The following is a 17297-nucleotide window of genomic DNA, read 5'->3' as shown; positions in this document are numbered from 1 at the left end:
AATCATTTTTAATGAGATAGATGATCATATGATTTTTCTTCTTTCCTCTGTTAACATGGGAATTATCTTGATTTTTGAATGTCACAACCATACATTTCTGAAACAAATCACCCCTTGGTATTCATGTTTTAGATTTGTGTGTGTGTGTGTGTGTGTGTGTGTGTATAGTTCTTACAATTTGCTAATATTTTAGTAATGATTTTCGTATTTATATTCATACAGCATATTCTACCATAGGTTTCTTATAATGTCTTTAGATGGGGCCATAACATGAATTAGGAAATGTCCCCTCCTCATTTCTTAGTTTGAGTAAATTTGGTATTATTTCTTCCTTAAATTTTTTATAAAATTCACCAGTGAAGCCATCTGAATCTGGAGTTTTCTCTGTGGAAAGATTCTTAATAATGAATTCCATTTCTTTAGTAGATTATAAGACTATTCTTATTTTTTACTTCAGATTCTGTTTTTCTGTTCTAAAATTTATATTTGGTGAGTTTTCATAGTTTCCATATTTTCGTTCAGGTACCCTAGTTGTGTCTTCATTACATTCCTGTGTTCCTATAAATCCTTGAACATATTTCTAATAACTGTTTTTAGAGGCTCCTGGGTGGCTCAGTCAGTTAAGTGTCCAACCCTTGATTTCAACTCAGGTCATGATCTCCAGGCTTAGGAAATAGAACCCCATGCTGGGCGTGGAACCTGCTTAAGATTTCTCCCTCGATCCCTCTTTCTACCCCCTCTGCCCCTGTCTGAAAAAAACTTTAAAAAAACTGTTTTAAAGTTCTTCTCTGTTAATGCCATTATCTTTTTTTCTATTGACTTTTTTTCCTGTTTATGGGTCACATTATCCTGCTACCTTACATACCTAGGAACTTTTTATTGTGTGTCTCACATTATGTATTACATTGCTGAATACCTGGATTTTGTTGTCTTCCTTAATAAAGTATTGAATATTCCCTTAGACAGTTAATTTACATGCCAATCAGCTTGGTCCCTGTTTTTGTCAGAGTAGGTTTTACAGCCCTGACAATTGTTAAGATGAGTCCTACTGCCGAGGCGTGATATTTCTGTTCAGTATCACAGAGTATTCAGCTTGGTTGCTCCACTCTAGATAGACACAGCTCAGACATTTCCCTCCTTTGTGCAAGGTCTTGTCCAACATACAATTTTAGGGTAAATTTTCTTTCTCAGGTATGGTATGCTGGAAAATGGTCCCCCAAATAATATCCAAGTCCTTGTCCCTGGAACCTATGTTAATTTATATGACAAAATTGACTTTGCTGGTATAATTATGTTAAAGATCTTTAGATGGGGAGATTATTCTGGATTGTCTGGTGGGCCCTAACTGCAATCATGTATATCTTTATAGAAGGGAGATAGAGGAGAAGGCAATGTAACCATGGAGGCAGAGTTTAGGGTTGTGCAATCACAAGCCAAGGACTTCTAGCTGTCAGCAGAAGCAAGGAATGAATTCTCTCCTCCAGCCTCTGGAGGGGGCACGCTCAGTTAACACCTTGATTTTGGTCCAGTGAAACTGCGGACTTCAGAATTGAGAGCATATATTTCTGTTGCTTTAACTCACCAGTTTTGTGGTCATTTGTTACAGTAGCCCTAGGAAACTAATGCACAGGCTAACTTGTTCTCCTGGAAATTTTTTCCCCCGACTCTGTTGGACTTGCCTTGCACATAGACAGCCTGGTATTTGGCCAGACATTCAAGGAGACCGTGAATGCAGGTCCCAGAATTTCTCTATGTATCTTCCTTTCTCTGGGCTTGACCCCATTATACTTCACCTCCCTCTATAGCCCTGAACTTCAGTCTGTCTCTTCAGTTTTGTAAGACTGGGCTCAGGTAAGGCTCCACAGGCTAGAAGTTGCCTCCAGTCAGAAAGTGGGCATTCATTGCCTTCAGTCAGAAAGCTTACTTTGGTTTTTCCTCTCAGGCACCACAGCCCTGTGCTTTGACTTGTTCATTGTTTCCTCCTAGGTCCTCTTTTATCGTTGGCTGAAGTAGGAGGACTAGCTTGATACCAGCTGCCTTCTTACGGCCAGGAGTGAAATAATCTGCTTCATTTTTTTTCACTGTGGAATATAAATCATTTACTTATCGCTTGGCATCACTCTAGAATGTGATCTCTGTGAAAGTAGAAACTCGTTTTTGTGGCTGTCCGTCCCCCCCCCCCCACCAGCTTCTAGAACACTGCCTGGCAGAAATGTTGGCTGAGTGAGTTGAATGAGTGAATCTTGACACAAGAAGTAGGGCCTACTTTCTGCCAAAGAAGCCCTAAAGGTCTGGTATTTACTTTCCTAGTGTGCTTTATGGTTGATTGTTTTGTGGTTTCAGGCAGTAGTCAGTATGCTCACCTGGAACTAGGGTAATAAACTGGTGACTCAGAGGAGACTTCCAGGGCATCGCTGGCCTCCCAGTACCTTCTGCTGTCCAGAGGTTAGCCTCAGGTGCAGCGTCATTCTTACTAGGGTAGATTTTACCATGGTTTTGGTTTTGGGTTGATGACCTAGCTACCCTAATTTCTGCCTATTTTCCATTCCTGCTTATCCAGCTTTCCAAGCGATTCTGTGAGATGCCTTGTATCCTTTCAATAAATTCCTTCTGTGCTGAAGTCAGTCATTGTTGTTTATAGCTGAGAGCTTTGGCTAATACACTCCTACACCTGCCTGGGACTCCCAATTTCAGAGTATTTAATAAGAACTTAACAATATTGCGGGGGAAGGGGGTATGTAAACATCAAGAAAACTACATCAGATTTTAAAAATCTAGGTTTATTATAAATAGTCTAGGTTTCTGCATTGTGTAGGCATTTATGCAAATTAAGTGTGTAATTTAGACAAGGCTGTGGCTGCAGCCTCCAGCTCTTGTCATCTACTGCCTTTGCTGGCCAAGGTAATCAGTTTTTATTTCTACCCCTATGTTAGAATTAGAAGTCTTACCTTATTTTTACTTGATTCTACTAAGAACCGTAAGTGAGATCGATTTTTCATTTGAAATCTTGACTTTTATTTGCACGGCTTTGTTATAAGTAGACACGCTAGTAATACAGGTTTATTTTCCCACTTAGATGTTTCATAATAGAAGAGCAGAGTTTCTTGTTATGTGAAGATCTTCTCTATGGAAGAATGTCATTCAGAGGATTTAATCCTGAGGTTGAGGTATTAAATATAATTGCTTCAAATTTTAAAATTTTCCAATTGAATTCTTTCTGCTAATAATTGGGTTTCGGTTTTTTCCCACCAGGTACCGTTTCTTCTCGTTATATACAAAATAACAAGTTTTGAAATACCAGTGGAGCTATTTAAAGAAATTGCAACCCTTGCAGCCTGGTTTTATGGTAGAGTTAGTAGATGATTTAATATAGCAGCACACACTCCATGACAGCGCCCTGCGAGTGTTAGAGTTTAAACTCCGCTCTTTCACAGGACCGTCTGGATTTTGTTCATATGAAGCTATTATGAAAAATTATTTTCTGGCACCTATAAACGTATCTTTTCTAATGGAAAATTATGACTTAAAAATTGAGTACTTTGACTTTTTAATGGGCAGGTTTTAATCCAAGCTTGTAAATCGATTTCTAAATGAACCTTTTGGAAAGTTTGTTTGAAAAGTAAATATTTACCTTATAATAGCTGTTAATTTGAATTTTCCTGGTTCAGGTTTGTAGAGATGCACAGATCTTCATTTAACAAATATTTATTAGAATTCTGGCACACGTACTAAAAACCATCCTGTCAGGTATTCCACCAACGAAATGGAAGTTTATGATATAAAGCTTTAGTTTTGTAACTATCACTTAAAGCCAGGGTTTCTCAGCTCTGGCACCACTGACATCTGGAGCCAGATAATTCTTTGTGGCGGGGGCTGTTCTGTGTATTTTAAGATCTTTAGCAGTGCCCTGGCCTCTACCCACTAGATACCAGTAGTGTACACATGCATACATACACACACACACACACACACACCAGTTGTGACAACCAAAAATGTATCCAGACATTGCCAAAGGTCCCTTGGTGAGCAAAACTACCCCTGGTTGAAAACCACTTCTCTGAGAACGTCTATAGGGAACCATAGTTAACCAGACTAATCACCAGAGATTATTTAAAGATTGTAGGTTTTCTTCTCCCTCCCCTCCTTTTTTGAGGGTGTTTGGTAATTTAAGTGCTCTATTTATACAATCAACACTAAAAGTGTTTGTTTAGAATAGATATTTTTCTTGGCTTGGCCTGCTTAAAGCTTTAGATTAGGAAAAGAAAGAAGGCATTAGGGTAAAAGGGGAATCTGGGGGAAGCAAAGATAATAAGTGTATGATGCCCAGAGACTAGAGCTAGGCGTAAGCAAGCACTCCAGGGTATGTCTTATACAGTGGGAAGGATCCTGATGTGGGAGGCTATTAGAAGATGGCTTTCATGACTGCTGCTCTGTAACACTGAGTACATTCTCTCTGGGGAAAGGTTTTGAACTGTTTGGCTTGCAGATCTGAACTGTTATGAAATGTGGGAAGGATTAGGTGTATATACCCAGTTATGAAAAGATACCAACTTGAGAGCACTTATTTCGTTATAAGTAGGATGTACTTTGAACACACTTTAGCCTTTTTTTTTTTTTTTTTTTTTTTTTTTTTAAGATTTATTTGAAAGAGTGCGGGGAAGCAGAGGGAGAGAGAAAGAATCTCAGGCAGGCTCCCCACTGAGCTGGGAGCTAAACACAGGGCTCAATCCCATGACCCTGAGATCATGACCTGAGCCAAAATCAAGAGTCAGATACTTAACTGACTGAGCTACCCAGGCGCCCTGAGAACACATTTTTAATATTGTATGTCTCTTTAGTGACACCTACTATGGAGTTTATTTAGTCAGTAAATATTTATTCTGTACCTGAGGTTCATCAGATCCTCTTGAGGCACTGGAAACGCACAGGAAACTGAATTCTGTGCCCTCACAGAGCTTATATTCCCGGAATTTTCTCTTTAGTCCTTTAAATGTTGGAAAAGCTAATTGAAACTAGTTTCTCTTCTGCTGTCCCTTCCTCATCCTGCCTTTGCTAAAAAGAAGGTATTGTACAATAAAAATAAATTTTTTGAAAGATTTTATTTATTTATTTATTTATTCATCCATTCATTCATTCATTAGAGACAGAGAGAGAGAGACGGAGACCAGGCAGAGGGAGAAACAGGCTCCCACAGGGAACCTGATGCAGGACTCAATCCCAGGAACTGCAGGATCACGCCCTGAGCCGAAGGCAGATGCTCAACTGCTGAGCCACCTAGGCATCCCCAAAATAATTTTTTAGTCGGGGTAATGATCAAGAAATGTTAATGTGAGAAAAAGAAATGGAGGTGAGACTATATGGCACATGGACATCATGTAGAATGCTTTATCCACCCTTGTATTCTGGGGTGAAGCCAGTCCTCCCCATGATGTTAGAGCCAGCCTCCCAGTCCTTCCATCCAGTAATTTACCACCACCACCAAAAACTGCATTTAGTATCACTTTTGAGTGTAATATTCTTACATTTAGCTCAAAGATGGGAAGTTGGAGGAAGTCTGAAAGTTTGCTTTTTCTTTGCCCCACTCACTAGAGTATGTTAGCAGTGTGCCTGCTTTAGATGTAAGTAACTAATAAGATTTACAATCTAAAATAAAATTTAAAGGAGTGCCTGGGTGGCTCAGTCAGTTGGGCATCTGCCTTTGGCTCAGGTCATGATCTCAGGGTCCAGGGATTGAGTCCCACATTGGGCTCCCTCCTTGGCAGGGAGTCTCCTCCCTCTGCCTCTGGCCCTCCCTGCCACTTGTGTTCTCTCTCTCACTCATTTTTTCTCTCTCAAATAAAATCTTTTAAAAAATAAATAAAATACAATTTAAATTCATTAATAGGAAGTCTAATCTAATGGTGCTTTGTCATTTTTTCCATTCACGGCTGATTTTTGTTGTCACATTGTGGAGCAAAGTATTACAGAGCATCCCTTCAGAGATTTGGACTACTTACATAGATTGTGACTTCTTCTTTCTCTACCTTCAAATACATTTGGTATCAGTTTCTTTAATAAGCCTGTTCCAACCCTGAAAGCACTGCTGTATTTTTCAGAAATTAATGCTTCAGATGAATGCTAAAAACAAAGTGGAAGAAGTTGAAAGTGAAGCAGTGGAGCTTGATGTGTCAGATGAAGAAATGGCCAGAAGGTAATAGTCACTTCAGAGCCTAGTTCTAACCTGGGCCCAGCATTCACTGGCTCTCACGTGGGTGCTCCACTTCCCAACTGTTCTGTCAGGTGCCCCAGCAGGAAGAGGACTTCCTGCTTTCTCTAAAGTGGGCTGGGGCAGGTTCATACCTGTCACAGGCCAGCAGTTGAGGGCTCTTGTCCAGTGCTGCTTCTAAGACATATTTTAAAATATATCTCTCAAGTTCATACAGGATAGTACCAAAACAAAAGTGAAGATTTTAATTCTGCATAGAAAAGTTCATAAATTTTAAATCAGACAGCTTTTTTTAATCATTTCGATTTTTCTTGTTGTATACTTGGTTTAATATTCTTAAGTCAAGACTTGACTCCTACTTGTTTGTTTAATTAAATTTGTGCCGCATATCATCTTAACAGATATGAGACCTTGGTGGGGACAATTGGAAAAAAGTTTGCCAAGAAGAGAGACCGTGCTAATTATGAAGAAGATGAAAATGGACACATAAAACCAACAGTTAAAGTAAAGAAGATGTTTTTAAAGCCCCAGGATTAAAGTAGATGCTTTAAGACAGAGCTCAGGGAAGCCTCGTAAGAGTTAACATATTGTGGAACTCATTCTGATGGCCTCTGTGTAGCTATTAATACTATGATGTTTATTTGTAAAGAAATGGATAATTTTGGAAATGTGCCATTTTTGAAACAGATGTGTGGTGGATGTTATACATCCTTTGCTTAATGGTGTTCATCAGGAATGGATTTTTAGCCCTCGATCTTCAAATATACAGAGGTATGTGGTTGCTTCCTAAAGACTTTTTTGACCTCAGATTTTTTTTTTAATAGGGCTTTCCAGTCACTGACCTTGAATTGACACACATAAATTAAATCACTGTTAAGTTATCCTTATGTTTATATTTTACTTTAAGTTATTAATCATGCCAAGCCAATTTATACATACATTTTGGAATCAAATGTCATGAGGACCTATTATATGTAAATTCATGAAGAATAAATATGCCTCGCTAGCCAGAAGTACTTGCATGCTACCAAGTCATTGTTAGTTTGTGGAATTACGAGTTTTTGCTTAAAGCTTTTATTAATAAAAATTGTTCTGTAATAAATAAGTTTCATATACTTTTTTTGTTCTCTTATGCTTTCAAATAATAGTTTTATTCTAATTCAGTATTGGAACTTTTATCCAAATGCTAACTTTAAGAAACCAATCATTAATTGAGAATATGGTAATGTGCTAGGATGAACCATAAGAGATTGGCTTTTATGGGTTAAAAACAATTATTAGTTTCTTATTTTAATCATTATGAAAGTCATTAACTCATAACTGTGCCCTGTTCTGTTTGGTCAAAGAAATCATTTGCACACAGAAGTCACCACTTTTCAAACTAGCAGCTCACTTGTATAACCTAGAGTTATATTTTCCTTTCCATATTTTGCTGCTTTTCCATGGGTCCCTGTGTTTTTACTGGCCCCAGGAAAGAAAATGCACTGGGTTTTAGGATACTCCTTGTAAAGTAGTAGTCCCCAGATTGGCTGGTACAAAGCTGCACTGTTTTCCCTGAGATGTATTTAATCTGAATGGTGTCTCCTGCTAATATCTCTTCCATCAGCATTGTATGTATGGGAGAAATCTCTGCCAGCCAATGAGTAGCAGGAGTGACCTTGTATTGTTCCAAAATTTCAGCAGGATCAAACAAGACCATTCAGGTAATAAAGAGGATAATCCAACAAATATTGGCAGACTATGATTTCACATGACTTCTCTCTCACTCACAGCAGGCTCTCACACCCACATCCCTGTGTGACCTCTGCCCTGATCATTGTGGATCATCTCCTCAAATATAACATCCCTGTTAGATGGATCCTGTCCTCAAACCTGACACTTCTCCACTCCTACCTCAGATTCTCATTTAACCTCATGGCGATACCACAAGTCAAAAATGGAGAGTAATATAGGAACAAGTCTGCAGTTGAGCCCACAGACCTGTATTCCATGGTATCCAGATTCTGGATGCAGTGATATCAGAAAACCTGAACTACATCAGGAGGGAAGCACAAACCTGTACTTGACCACTGGAGATCCTATCAGGTACTTAATCTAGAAGGGCACTGACAATGGTTGGACCATAATGTTGCCCGAAGGAAAATAAAGCAATACTCTGCAAATGAATAACCACTGTGACAGCCCTGTGGAAGGAACCTGCCCTTAAATATCAGCCATGTGCCAGCAGTAGTTCTGACATTCATTTGTTTAACAAACACTGAGTTCTTACATTTGGCCAGTTCTTACTGCCACTGAATTATGGGCAGGGGTTATAAAGTAGCAACTCTGCTTTACCCATGAAGAAACAGCTACAGAGACATTCAGTAACTCACTCAGTGCCACATAGCTTTTAAGTACTAGATCCAGGATTTAAATGTAGCTCTACTAACCTCAAAGACCATGCTTGCTCTCATGTCACCCTGTAGGGGAAAGCAAAAGAATAGCATTGGGAAACAGGCAGAAAATATAGCCTGGCTCCAAAATAAGACCATACTTTTTTCCAAATAATCTTTCAGAACCCTATTGTACTACTTACACATAGTATCTGTATTGTATAATGACATTTTAATTTATTCCCATTTTTTAAATTTTGCTTTTTACAGATGATATAAGTTAGGTTCACATCAGTGTTCAACACAAAAGATTAATTTTGTAGATAGGGTATTCTCAATATTAGTGTCCCAGTATTAAGAAAGAATGTACATATGAATCTATGGTAGCAAGAAAAAAATTATTTAATGAGTGCTCATGTGGAATATAACTATGTAATCACTTATTGAGATCACTCTATAAAATATTACCCAATTTGAAAGCAGGGACTATGTCCCACTCTGGTTCTAACCCCACACTCCTCATGCAAGGATTTTTTTTTTTAAGATTTTTATTTATTTATTCATGAGAGACAGAGAGAGAGAGAGGCAGAGACACAGGCAGAGAGAGAAGCAGGCTCCATCCAGGGAGCCCAATGCGGGACTCGATCCTGGGACTCCCGGATCATGCCCTGGGCCGAAGGCAGGCACTAAACCACTGAGACACCCAAGGATTCACGCCCCCCCCCCCCCGCCCCATGTAAGGATTTATTAAAAAATAGGTGTTTCATAGATAACTGGAATGAAAATTTTCTATTTACCCAACCTCGCATGAACATATTTAGTGACTCCTCTGAGAATCTATGTAACACCTATTGGACTCCTCAGAGATTTTGTAAGATCGTTCTGTCTGCGGGCATATATTCACAAATTCAAAATCTTCAAGCCCCAAGAATAATAAAGTAGAATACACTGTTTTCCCCCAAGAGGTCTTAAATATAAAACCTATAGTTTGTGATAAACCACTTGCTCCCTTCTTATTTAATCCAGGTACCAAATTCTACTCATTTCTGTCAGATGGAAGATGCAAAAGCATCTGAGGCTGGTTCTTCCCAGAAATGAACTCCAGGACCCACCACATCTGTAAGATCTGGCTGGGGAAATTGGCAGGCAGAACGTTAAAAGGGACAAATAGCTGCCTCTGATAAAATACAAGACAGACATAAATGACAGAAAGAACTGTTGAATTATGTAGCACAGTTTGGAGGATGTTGAGAGCCAGGCTGGCCTTTCCTAGCAAGCAAAAGGTTGTCAAAATAAGAACTACAGAGATCAAATGTGGAGTGTTGTCAGTAAAATTCGGTCTCAGGATAAATTTTGAAGTAAGCTGTCCAGGTCGGGTACAGCTCTAAAACTCTTTTTTGACTTTGATATGTCAGAAGACATCAGGAGAGTGTGTGTCTCTTAGACTTTGTTAAAAGAGAGATTTCCAGAATCTTAAGGGCACTGCCACTAAGTTTGGTTGTAGTTTGTCTAGTAGCAATATGGAAGTGAAATACCAACTTTAGAACATTTGCCAGTCTTCTATGCACAAGTATGGCATCTCGGCGTTTATTTGCATTTCTCTGACTGCCACTACATTTGAGAAGCTTTTTTTAAATACCTATAATTCCCTCTGCCACCCCCCATCCTGCCCTTGTAAGTTGGATGGCAAGATTGGGAAGGAGGAAAAAAAGTTTCTCTGAATTAGCCAAGAGAAATCCGTCAAATGGGATAAATGACAATGTAGATATTGCTGAAGAGAAATTTCAAGGGAAGAAAATAATGCCAGAATGTTAGGTTGCTGGCTGGCCCATCCCTCCAAAGGACTGTGATAACATTGTAGCCACCTTCAGAAGAATTGCTCAACAGATTATGGTCTGGATCCCCTTGATTCTGAAAAGTTGACATCTGGATTTTTAGAAATTACAGTCCAAGTGGCCAAGTGTGCAATTCTAAGGTTGCTACTATTGTCTCTACCAAAACTGATAGGAGCACCTGAACTCCTCCAGCAGGAATCCAGCAAGTCCTACTGGATCAGAAACCTCAATGGAAAAAGGAAGGCTGGAACATTCATCTTCATGTTGAGGCAGAGATAGTTGGGTAATAGCAGAGGACTTCAAAACACCCTCCAAAACTCATGAATTGACACTAATTTTCAAATGAGAAGTTAAGTATTTCCAAATTTTATACCTGAGAGCAGAAGAGCAGAACAAAGAAATGCCTGAAGTCTTCCTGAGCTTGCTTCACATGGATGCAGAGATCACAAAAAAAAAACAAGGTCACTAAGTAGATACCAATGATTTCAAAGGTGGGAAGAAAAAAAAAAATCAAAGGTGGGAAGAAGTAAAAATTAGGAAGCTAAGAAAAGCTTACTTATGAATATGAATTATGCACACCAGAAGCTTATTGGCTTTAATACTTCAAAGTGTTAGAATTAGGGGCACCTGGCTGGCTCAGCTGATGGAGAATGCAACTCTTGATCTCAAGGTTGTGGCAATTACCTAAAAATAAAAAATAAATAAGAATTAGTGTGATCTTATTCCCCCAAACTCCCAATTCATTTTAAATCAACTCTGAGTATAAAAATTCTAATATAAACTCAACTCTTCATTTCCCTGGTGAAGGAATAAACGTTCTCCTTCCTAAGAAAGGAAGGGAGGAGGAAAAATGGAAAGTTCCTTCTTCACTGAACTTCCCCGATAAGGGTCCTAGGAAGAAATTAGCTTCAAGCTGAAGAGTTTAAAAGTTTGGGACCAACTCTTGACTGTACAGCTCTCCTTTGTTTCAACACTCTGGTCAATCACTAAGATGAATCCTCTTTCGTCAGAGGTACAGGAGCTCCCCCCACTTCAGTTACCTGTAGTAAGTGGCAGTCCAGAAGCAGATGATCCTCTTGACATATGGTCAGAAGGTCCATAGGAGCCCAGTGCTATGCTCCAGTGCCTCTCCTCACTTCATTGTGTAGGCACGTCGGCTCACGTCACGATGAGAAGGGTAAGTTCAGCAGGAGGCCAGCAAGCAAAGGAAAGACTCCCTCTATCAGCAGGAGTAATTTTCATGGACTGTTTCACAGGTTGCTGTTGCAGAATGGGGACACGGTAAGGGATGTATGGTACTCAGGAACTCACCAGGTCTCATCTTGGTGCCCCCATGTCCAGGGAAAACAACAAATGGGAGTTGTGTGCACCATTACCTTGCAAGGGCCTGGTAATCAAAGGTTTGCAGTTTTCAGAGAGGAAGCTCTGAGTTGCCTCACTGGAAAAGCAACTGAGACCTCTAGAAGCTCTGCCAAGTGACCAAGGATTCTAGAATAGTGGTAGAAGAGGGAAATAATGCAGCAAGGACTGTGATTTGTCTCACTCATCCTCTGACTGTAAGCTTTGCAGTCACATGGTGACTCGCCACCACCTTGAAGAAGCACTGACAGGATGGAGAGAATTAATGTGGAGTGCAAGCAGGTATGAGTGGTGTAAGCAGTGTCTGTGCTGGTGCAGACACTCCGGCCCTACCCATTTTCTTTACATCTCCAGCCAACTGGATCCACTTCTCTGTGGGACTTTACTGAGGTTATGGGAAAATGCTCTCCCGTGTTCTGCCTGGGCACAGCCCACTGGGAGTGCCAGAGATTTTGCGGCTCCTGGGAGCAGCCTCAATCCAGCCCTGATCAGAGTTGGTATCAAAACACCCCACCACCACTAAGGAGGGGCCATCTGGAGGTATGGGTTTAACACCATTTTGGAGAATCTCCCCAGCAGTTGCCTTCACTGACGTGTTTGATCAGCTAATTGGCTGTTTCCTTCCTCTGTTTCCTTTCTCATCACTCCCTTACAAGAGTTTCCTGCACCTCCAAAGTAAACTGCCTGCACTTGAATCCACATCCAAGGGTCTGCTTCTAGGGAACTCAAATTAAGATAGTATCTCTGGAAAAAAAAAAAAAAAAAAAAAAAACGATCGTATCTCTAAGCCCAGCATTTAAACAAGTGTTATCGGGCAGCCTTAGTGCCGCGTTCAGCCCCAGGTGCTGATCCTGGAGACTCAGGATCGAGTCCCACGTCAGGCTTCCTGCATGGAACCTGCTTCTCCCTCTGCCTGAGTCTCTGCTTCGCTCTCTCTGTGTCTCATGAATAAATAATCTTTTTTAAAAAATAAAAGAAGAGGTCAAAAAAAATTTATCCAATAAAAGACTAAAGAAGAGAAAAATAAAAACTGTATGGCAATTGCATAGGATAGACAAACAGATCAATGGAATAGAAGAGAGTCCAGGAATAGATCCATATTATCCAATTATTATGGCCAGTAACTTTTTGATATAGATAATAACAGCAATTCAGTGGAAAAGGTAAAGTCTCCAACAAATGGTATAGGACAGGGACAAAAGTGAATCTTGCTTGATTCTTACTCTCACCAGTGTGGGCTAAACAGGTGCATTCAGTTCTCAAAATTCATTGAACCGGGATCCCTGGGTGGCGCAGCGGTTTGGCGCCTGCCTTTGGCCCAGGGCGCGATCCTGGAGACCTGGGATCGAATCCCACATCGGGCTCCCTGTGCATGGAGCCTGCTTCTCCCTCTGCCTATGTCTCTGCCTCTCTCTATTTCTCTCTCTGTGACTATCATAAATAAATAAAAATTAAAAAAAAATAAAATAAAATATTTAAAAAAAAATTCATTGAACCATATACTTGAGGTGTGTGTGTGTTTATCATACATAAAACCTCAATTTCTAAAATCTCTGTTAGAAATGATTACATCTAATTTCTCCTCAACGTTTGTTCTCAGCCCAAATGTCTTCCAAAACCACTCTAAACTTTTGGCACCTTTAGCATTCTGATTACTAACAACTTAGAAAAGGTAAAATGTTATCCAGCCAAGATTCCTCATCTCCCTGCTCTACGACCTTCCCCCATCTCTCATACTGACTCTTCTATCCTTGTCGAGCCCCTCCCCTCTACATTTGCCCCCTTCCTTCTACATGCTTCCAGCATCTTGCTCCACCCATTCTCTCCTTGTCTACCCAATCCCAGTGACCTCATTCTCTTTCACTAGAAATGCCTGCTAGGCTGCCTCATGCAAGACGTTGAGGATGGCAAGGCAAGAGGTAAGAGCAGCCACTCATGGATGTTAGTTTGGGCTTTAGAACCCCAGACTTGCTTGCCCTGCCTTCTGGTGGTAGTCTTCTCAGAGTCTATGTGGTTATTCCTTACCTGATAAATTGCTGCTCAGGATCCAAAAATCATTTTTGCTGCCCCCTGAGCAGAAGACCATGCAGGGAGGTAGAGTCAAAGCTGATTGCTACATTTTCTTCTCCAGATGCTACTTGCTCATCCTCTTGAGTCTGACACTACCTGGGGCATTCCAAGATGCATTCCAAGGAAGGGATGATGGAAACTATCCTTGGAGGCCATAAAGCTGGGCAAGGCTGACATGCATGCTTATGCAGCTTGTGCATTTCACATCATACCTTGCTAAGGCAGTAAGACTGGTGTGATAATCAGCCTTCAGACCCCTTACCAAGCTATGAATCCTTGGGACTGTGTTTATCTGGCAGACAATGTTAAATTGTTTACTAATCTGTAAAAGGCCCCATAGAAGCTAGTATCCATCCTCAAACTTAGCCTAGGGAAGACAGGAAGGGACATTAGCTTTGGCTGAATTCAGGGTCCTAAGGTCCCAGAAGGTAGTAGCAAAGTTTTACAGGCTTCTCTGAGTAGGTCTGAAGGAAGGCAGCCTAAAAGCATGAGCCAGTTTTCATTGAGGCCTTTTATCCCACCTGTAGCAACAGTGTAAAATCAGTCACAGCTCTTGTGCCCAAGTTCCATCATCCACTCACCCCTTGTTGGTCCTTTGCCAACTGGTTTGTGTCTTGGTGTTTCCAAACCAATTCCCAGATGAAACGGATTCTGTAATTTGTCACCTCAGACCAAAACACAGGCTCCTCCCTGTGGTCCAGGGCTTGTAAACCTGGGTACTGAGCCCCAACATTGGGGCCGACTTTAAGATCAAGCTCGGCAGCATCATTTGTCCCCAACAGCTGCCAGATGGGGACTTGTCACTTCTCAAGACTCTAGGAGCAGCAGACATCTGAGTTAGAGAGACTTTAGCAGCCTACGATGTCAGGGGAGAGCTATTACCTTCTGACACTTTCTGGGGCCCCCTGTCAAGGCGTTATTCTTTGTGGGCTTCTTTTCAGAAGAGTCACTGGTGGTTGGCGTAGTGGATGGAGCCCTGGTACCAAACAGCTAAAATCAAGAATCTTTTGCTATTGGTGTTTGGAGCTCCCTAGGTACTCACACTTAATAGTACTGATTACACATTCCCATCAAACAACCATTTGTTGAGTTGCCGCATATGTGTCTTCCCCATCATACTGTCATTTCCCAGGACAGCAGGAATCTATCTGACTTGTTTCCCCTGATAATCCAATTGATATGTCCCCCAATGCCTAGTACCATGCCTGACACAAGGTAGGAGCTCAGGAAAAACTTGAGTGGGGAGAAGGAACTGCTAATGCCATGGATGAGAGATGAAAGAGAAAAGGTAGGGTTTGATATTGAATCAGGACCCCCTCCTGCTAACAGTATGGGTTGGGTGGATAAAGTCGACTGGGCAGATCAGAGAAGGCAGAGCAGCCAGGAGTCACAGAGCAGAAATCTTTGGGCTCCAATTGGAGTGTGTGAAATAGATAATGTATGAAATGCTTCTTCCCTTAGACCTTACTTTGTCTGATATTAGTATAGCTACACCAAGTTACTTTTGATTAGTATGTGCAAGGATTTTTTTAAGGATTTTTTTTTTAATCTTCTTGCCTTCAATCTTAGGTTGTTTCTCATACCAATGCTCTCTCATTTTCAGTGTCTTTGTGGACACTGAAGTCCAAAGAAAGTCTTGATATATTACTGTCTACCACACAGTGAGTTCTGGGAAGACAAGGGCTGTCTTCATTAATCTGGACCCACTCTTACCTCCCACAGCTGTTCACCCAGTGTTGTTGCTTCAGAATCTAGAGGTGGAGTTGTCTCCCATACTTCAATAAGGCAGGAATTTCATTATTGGTTAACAATGCAGAAATCACAGGACACCAAGACAGAAAGATGAGCCGCATCTTCCCCTTTTCCTTTACTGCATACAAATCATGATGCCAGGTATTACCTTCTCAGATTCTGGTTTCCGCCTCCGTGTGTTTTTCTTCAATTGTCCATTCATAGCTGTCTTTAGAGGTAAAATCTTCTGTCCCTTTTATTATTTCACTCAGGACAGAAATAAAATACCAAAACGACACTGAATTAGCGTCCTTTTGGCCTTGTTTGAAACATGGGTGAACCATCTTTTCCCCCAATGCTGCATAGCATTTATGTCAAGTATAATTTTTAAGAAGGAAATTTTGACAATTTAAACACTGCATAATTATAAGAAAGAACAAAGGACATGGACACACTGCTTAAGTCTTCTCTCTTAATAAAGATGGACATGTTTTTATTAGAAGAGCAACATAGGCTCTGCTATAGCTCACTTAGGAAACTCATTACACAGTAATATGAGAAGGTCTCATGATCCTACTGGGAGAGACACTTTCTGACAGCTTCCAATGAGCTTCAATGAAGCTTGACATACCATAGGTAACACTGAATGATTATTTCTCCTCCTGGTCCTAATCTTTCCATTTCTCTTGATTACAATAGATCCGCTTACTAGATGGATGGACCATACATCTCTGTAAGTCCACTAGCCGAACCCATCATAACTAAAAACTAATTCCCCATCCCTTTCCAAGTTCTTCACACATTTAGCATGCAACTTTATCCTCAATGCAGCCAAAACAACCCATCAACATGAGGTAAAGAGCCCTGAAGCCTTGGAGCTTATCTATGAAATCACAAATTAGGAAGAACAAGTGAACATCTGTCTAGGATGAGGGAAAAATTAGCTCCCGTTGACCTCAAATTTTCTTTGCCCTCTCACCTTCCTTCAATGAGAGATGGTATTTATTTAAGTCTTTCTTTGTGGCTAAGCCAGAGGTTTTGCTGATTCTCTGGTTCTCCACTGGCCCTCTCATTGAGTTAAATAAAACTCTGATGTGTGTTCATTGGGTATTTGTATGAGATTTTTAACATCTTCTGAAAATTATTCCTTGCTGTAGAAGGAGGACAGGGGTGGCATGGAAGTTGTGAGTCCTATATTTCTGGCCTGGAGTCCAGAGGAGGAGAGGGATTTGAGGAAGTTACCTATACAGGCTTGCATTCTCCAGATCATCCTAGATTCTCTGTCTGCAGAGGAGCCCACTTTCCAGGTAGAGATGAACATATGCATTATCAGTGTCCTGCTCGGGCTACCTAGTTATCTAGTGGTAGAGATCTTACTGCCTTTCAACAGCAGAGATTTTAGTGGCCTAGTGAAACCCCATCAACATTATGTCAGGAAGCAATATATTACCTCAAGCCCAAGCCCGCTTTGCACGGCATCATCTTTCATTCCTTCACACGATGTGCATATTCTAGCTCCCCACCTTAATTATCATAGCACCCTATAATTAGTATGGGTAGCAGTATGGAGTAATAATAACTAATATTTATTGTGTGCCTTTCCCAGGGAGATTCTAAGTACTTAATATGGATTAAATTACTTAATACTATAACCACTCTATGAGATAAGTACCATTGATAACAACCCTCTCCATGTACATATCAAAGTATGGAGGCACTAGAAAA

General features: G+C 40.6%; 1 protein-coding gene and 1 long non-coding RNA gene across 6 annotated transcripts in view; one reads left to right on the top strand and one right to left on the bottom strand.

The window, feature by feature from the left end:
- The window catches only part of MPHOSPH6 (M-phase phosphoprotein 6), a 23246-nt gene extending 15313 nt beyond the window's left edge, over positions 1-7933 (top strand). For 2 of the 4 annotated variants that reach the window (XM_077890991.1, XM_077890993.1), the window contains exons 3-5: positions 3077-3167; positions 6096-6190; positions 6607-7933. In XM_077890991.1, coding sequence (XP_077747117.1) covers positions 3077-3167; positions 6096-6190; positions 6607-6742 — 322 coding nt within the window. In that variant the 3' untranslated portion in view covers positions 6743-7933. Of the gene's footprint in view, positions 1-3058; positions 3168-6095; positions 6191-6606 lie in introns of all 4 variants that reach the window. The other 2 variants (XM_077890990.1, XM_077890992.1) reach the window with 1 other exon arrangement.
- LOC144310235 (uncharacterized) lies at positions 3802-17297 on the bottom strand. Of its 2 annotated transcripts, none has more exons than XR_013375936.1 (3): positions 15555-17297; positions 11453-11672; positions 3802-11096 (listed from the first exon to the last, which is right to left on the bottom strand). It is a non-coding gene; the product is annotated as an uncharacterized LOC144310235 (long non-coding RNA). The 2 variants fall into 2 exon arrangements; XR_013375937.1 differs by having other exon boundaries at positions 15742-17297.

The sequence above is a fragment of the Canis aureus genome, chromosome 3, assembly GCF_053574225.1.
Source record: "Canis aureus isolate CA01 chromosome 3, VMU_Caureus_v.1.0, whole genome shotgun sequence".
Classification (NCBI taxonomy): Eukaryota; Metazoa; Chordata; class Mammalia; order Carnivora; family Canidae; genus Canis; species Canis aureus.
This window is presented reverse-complemented; position numbering and strand designations above follow the sequence as displayed.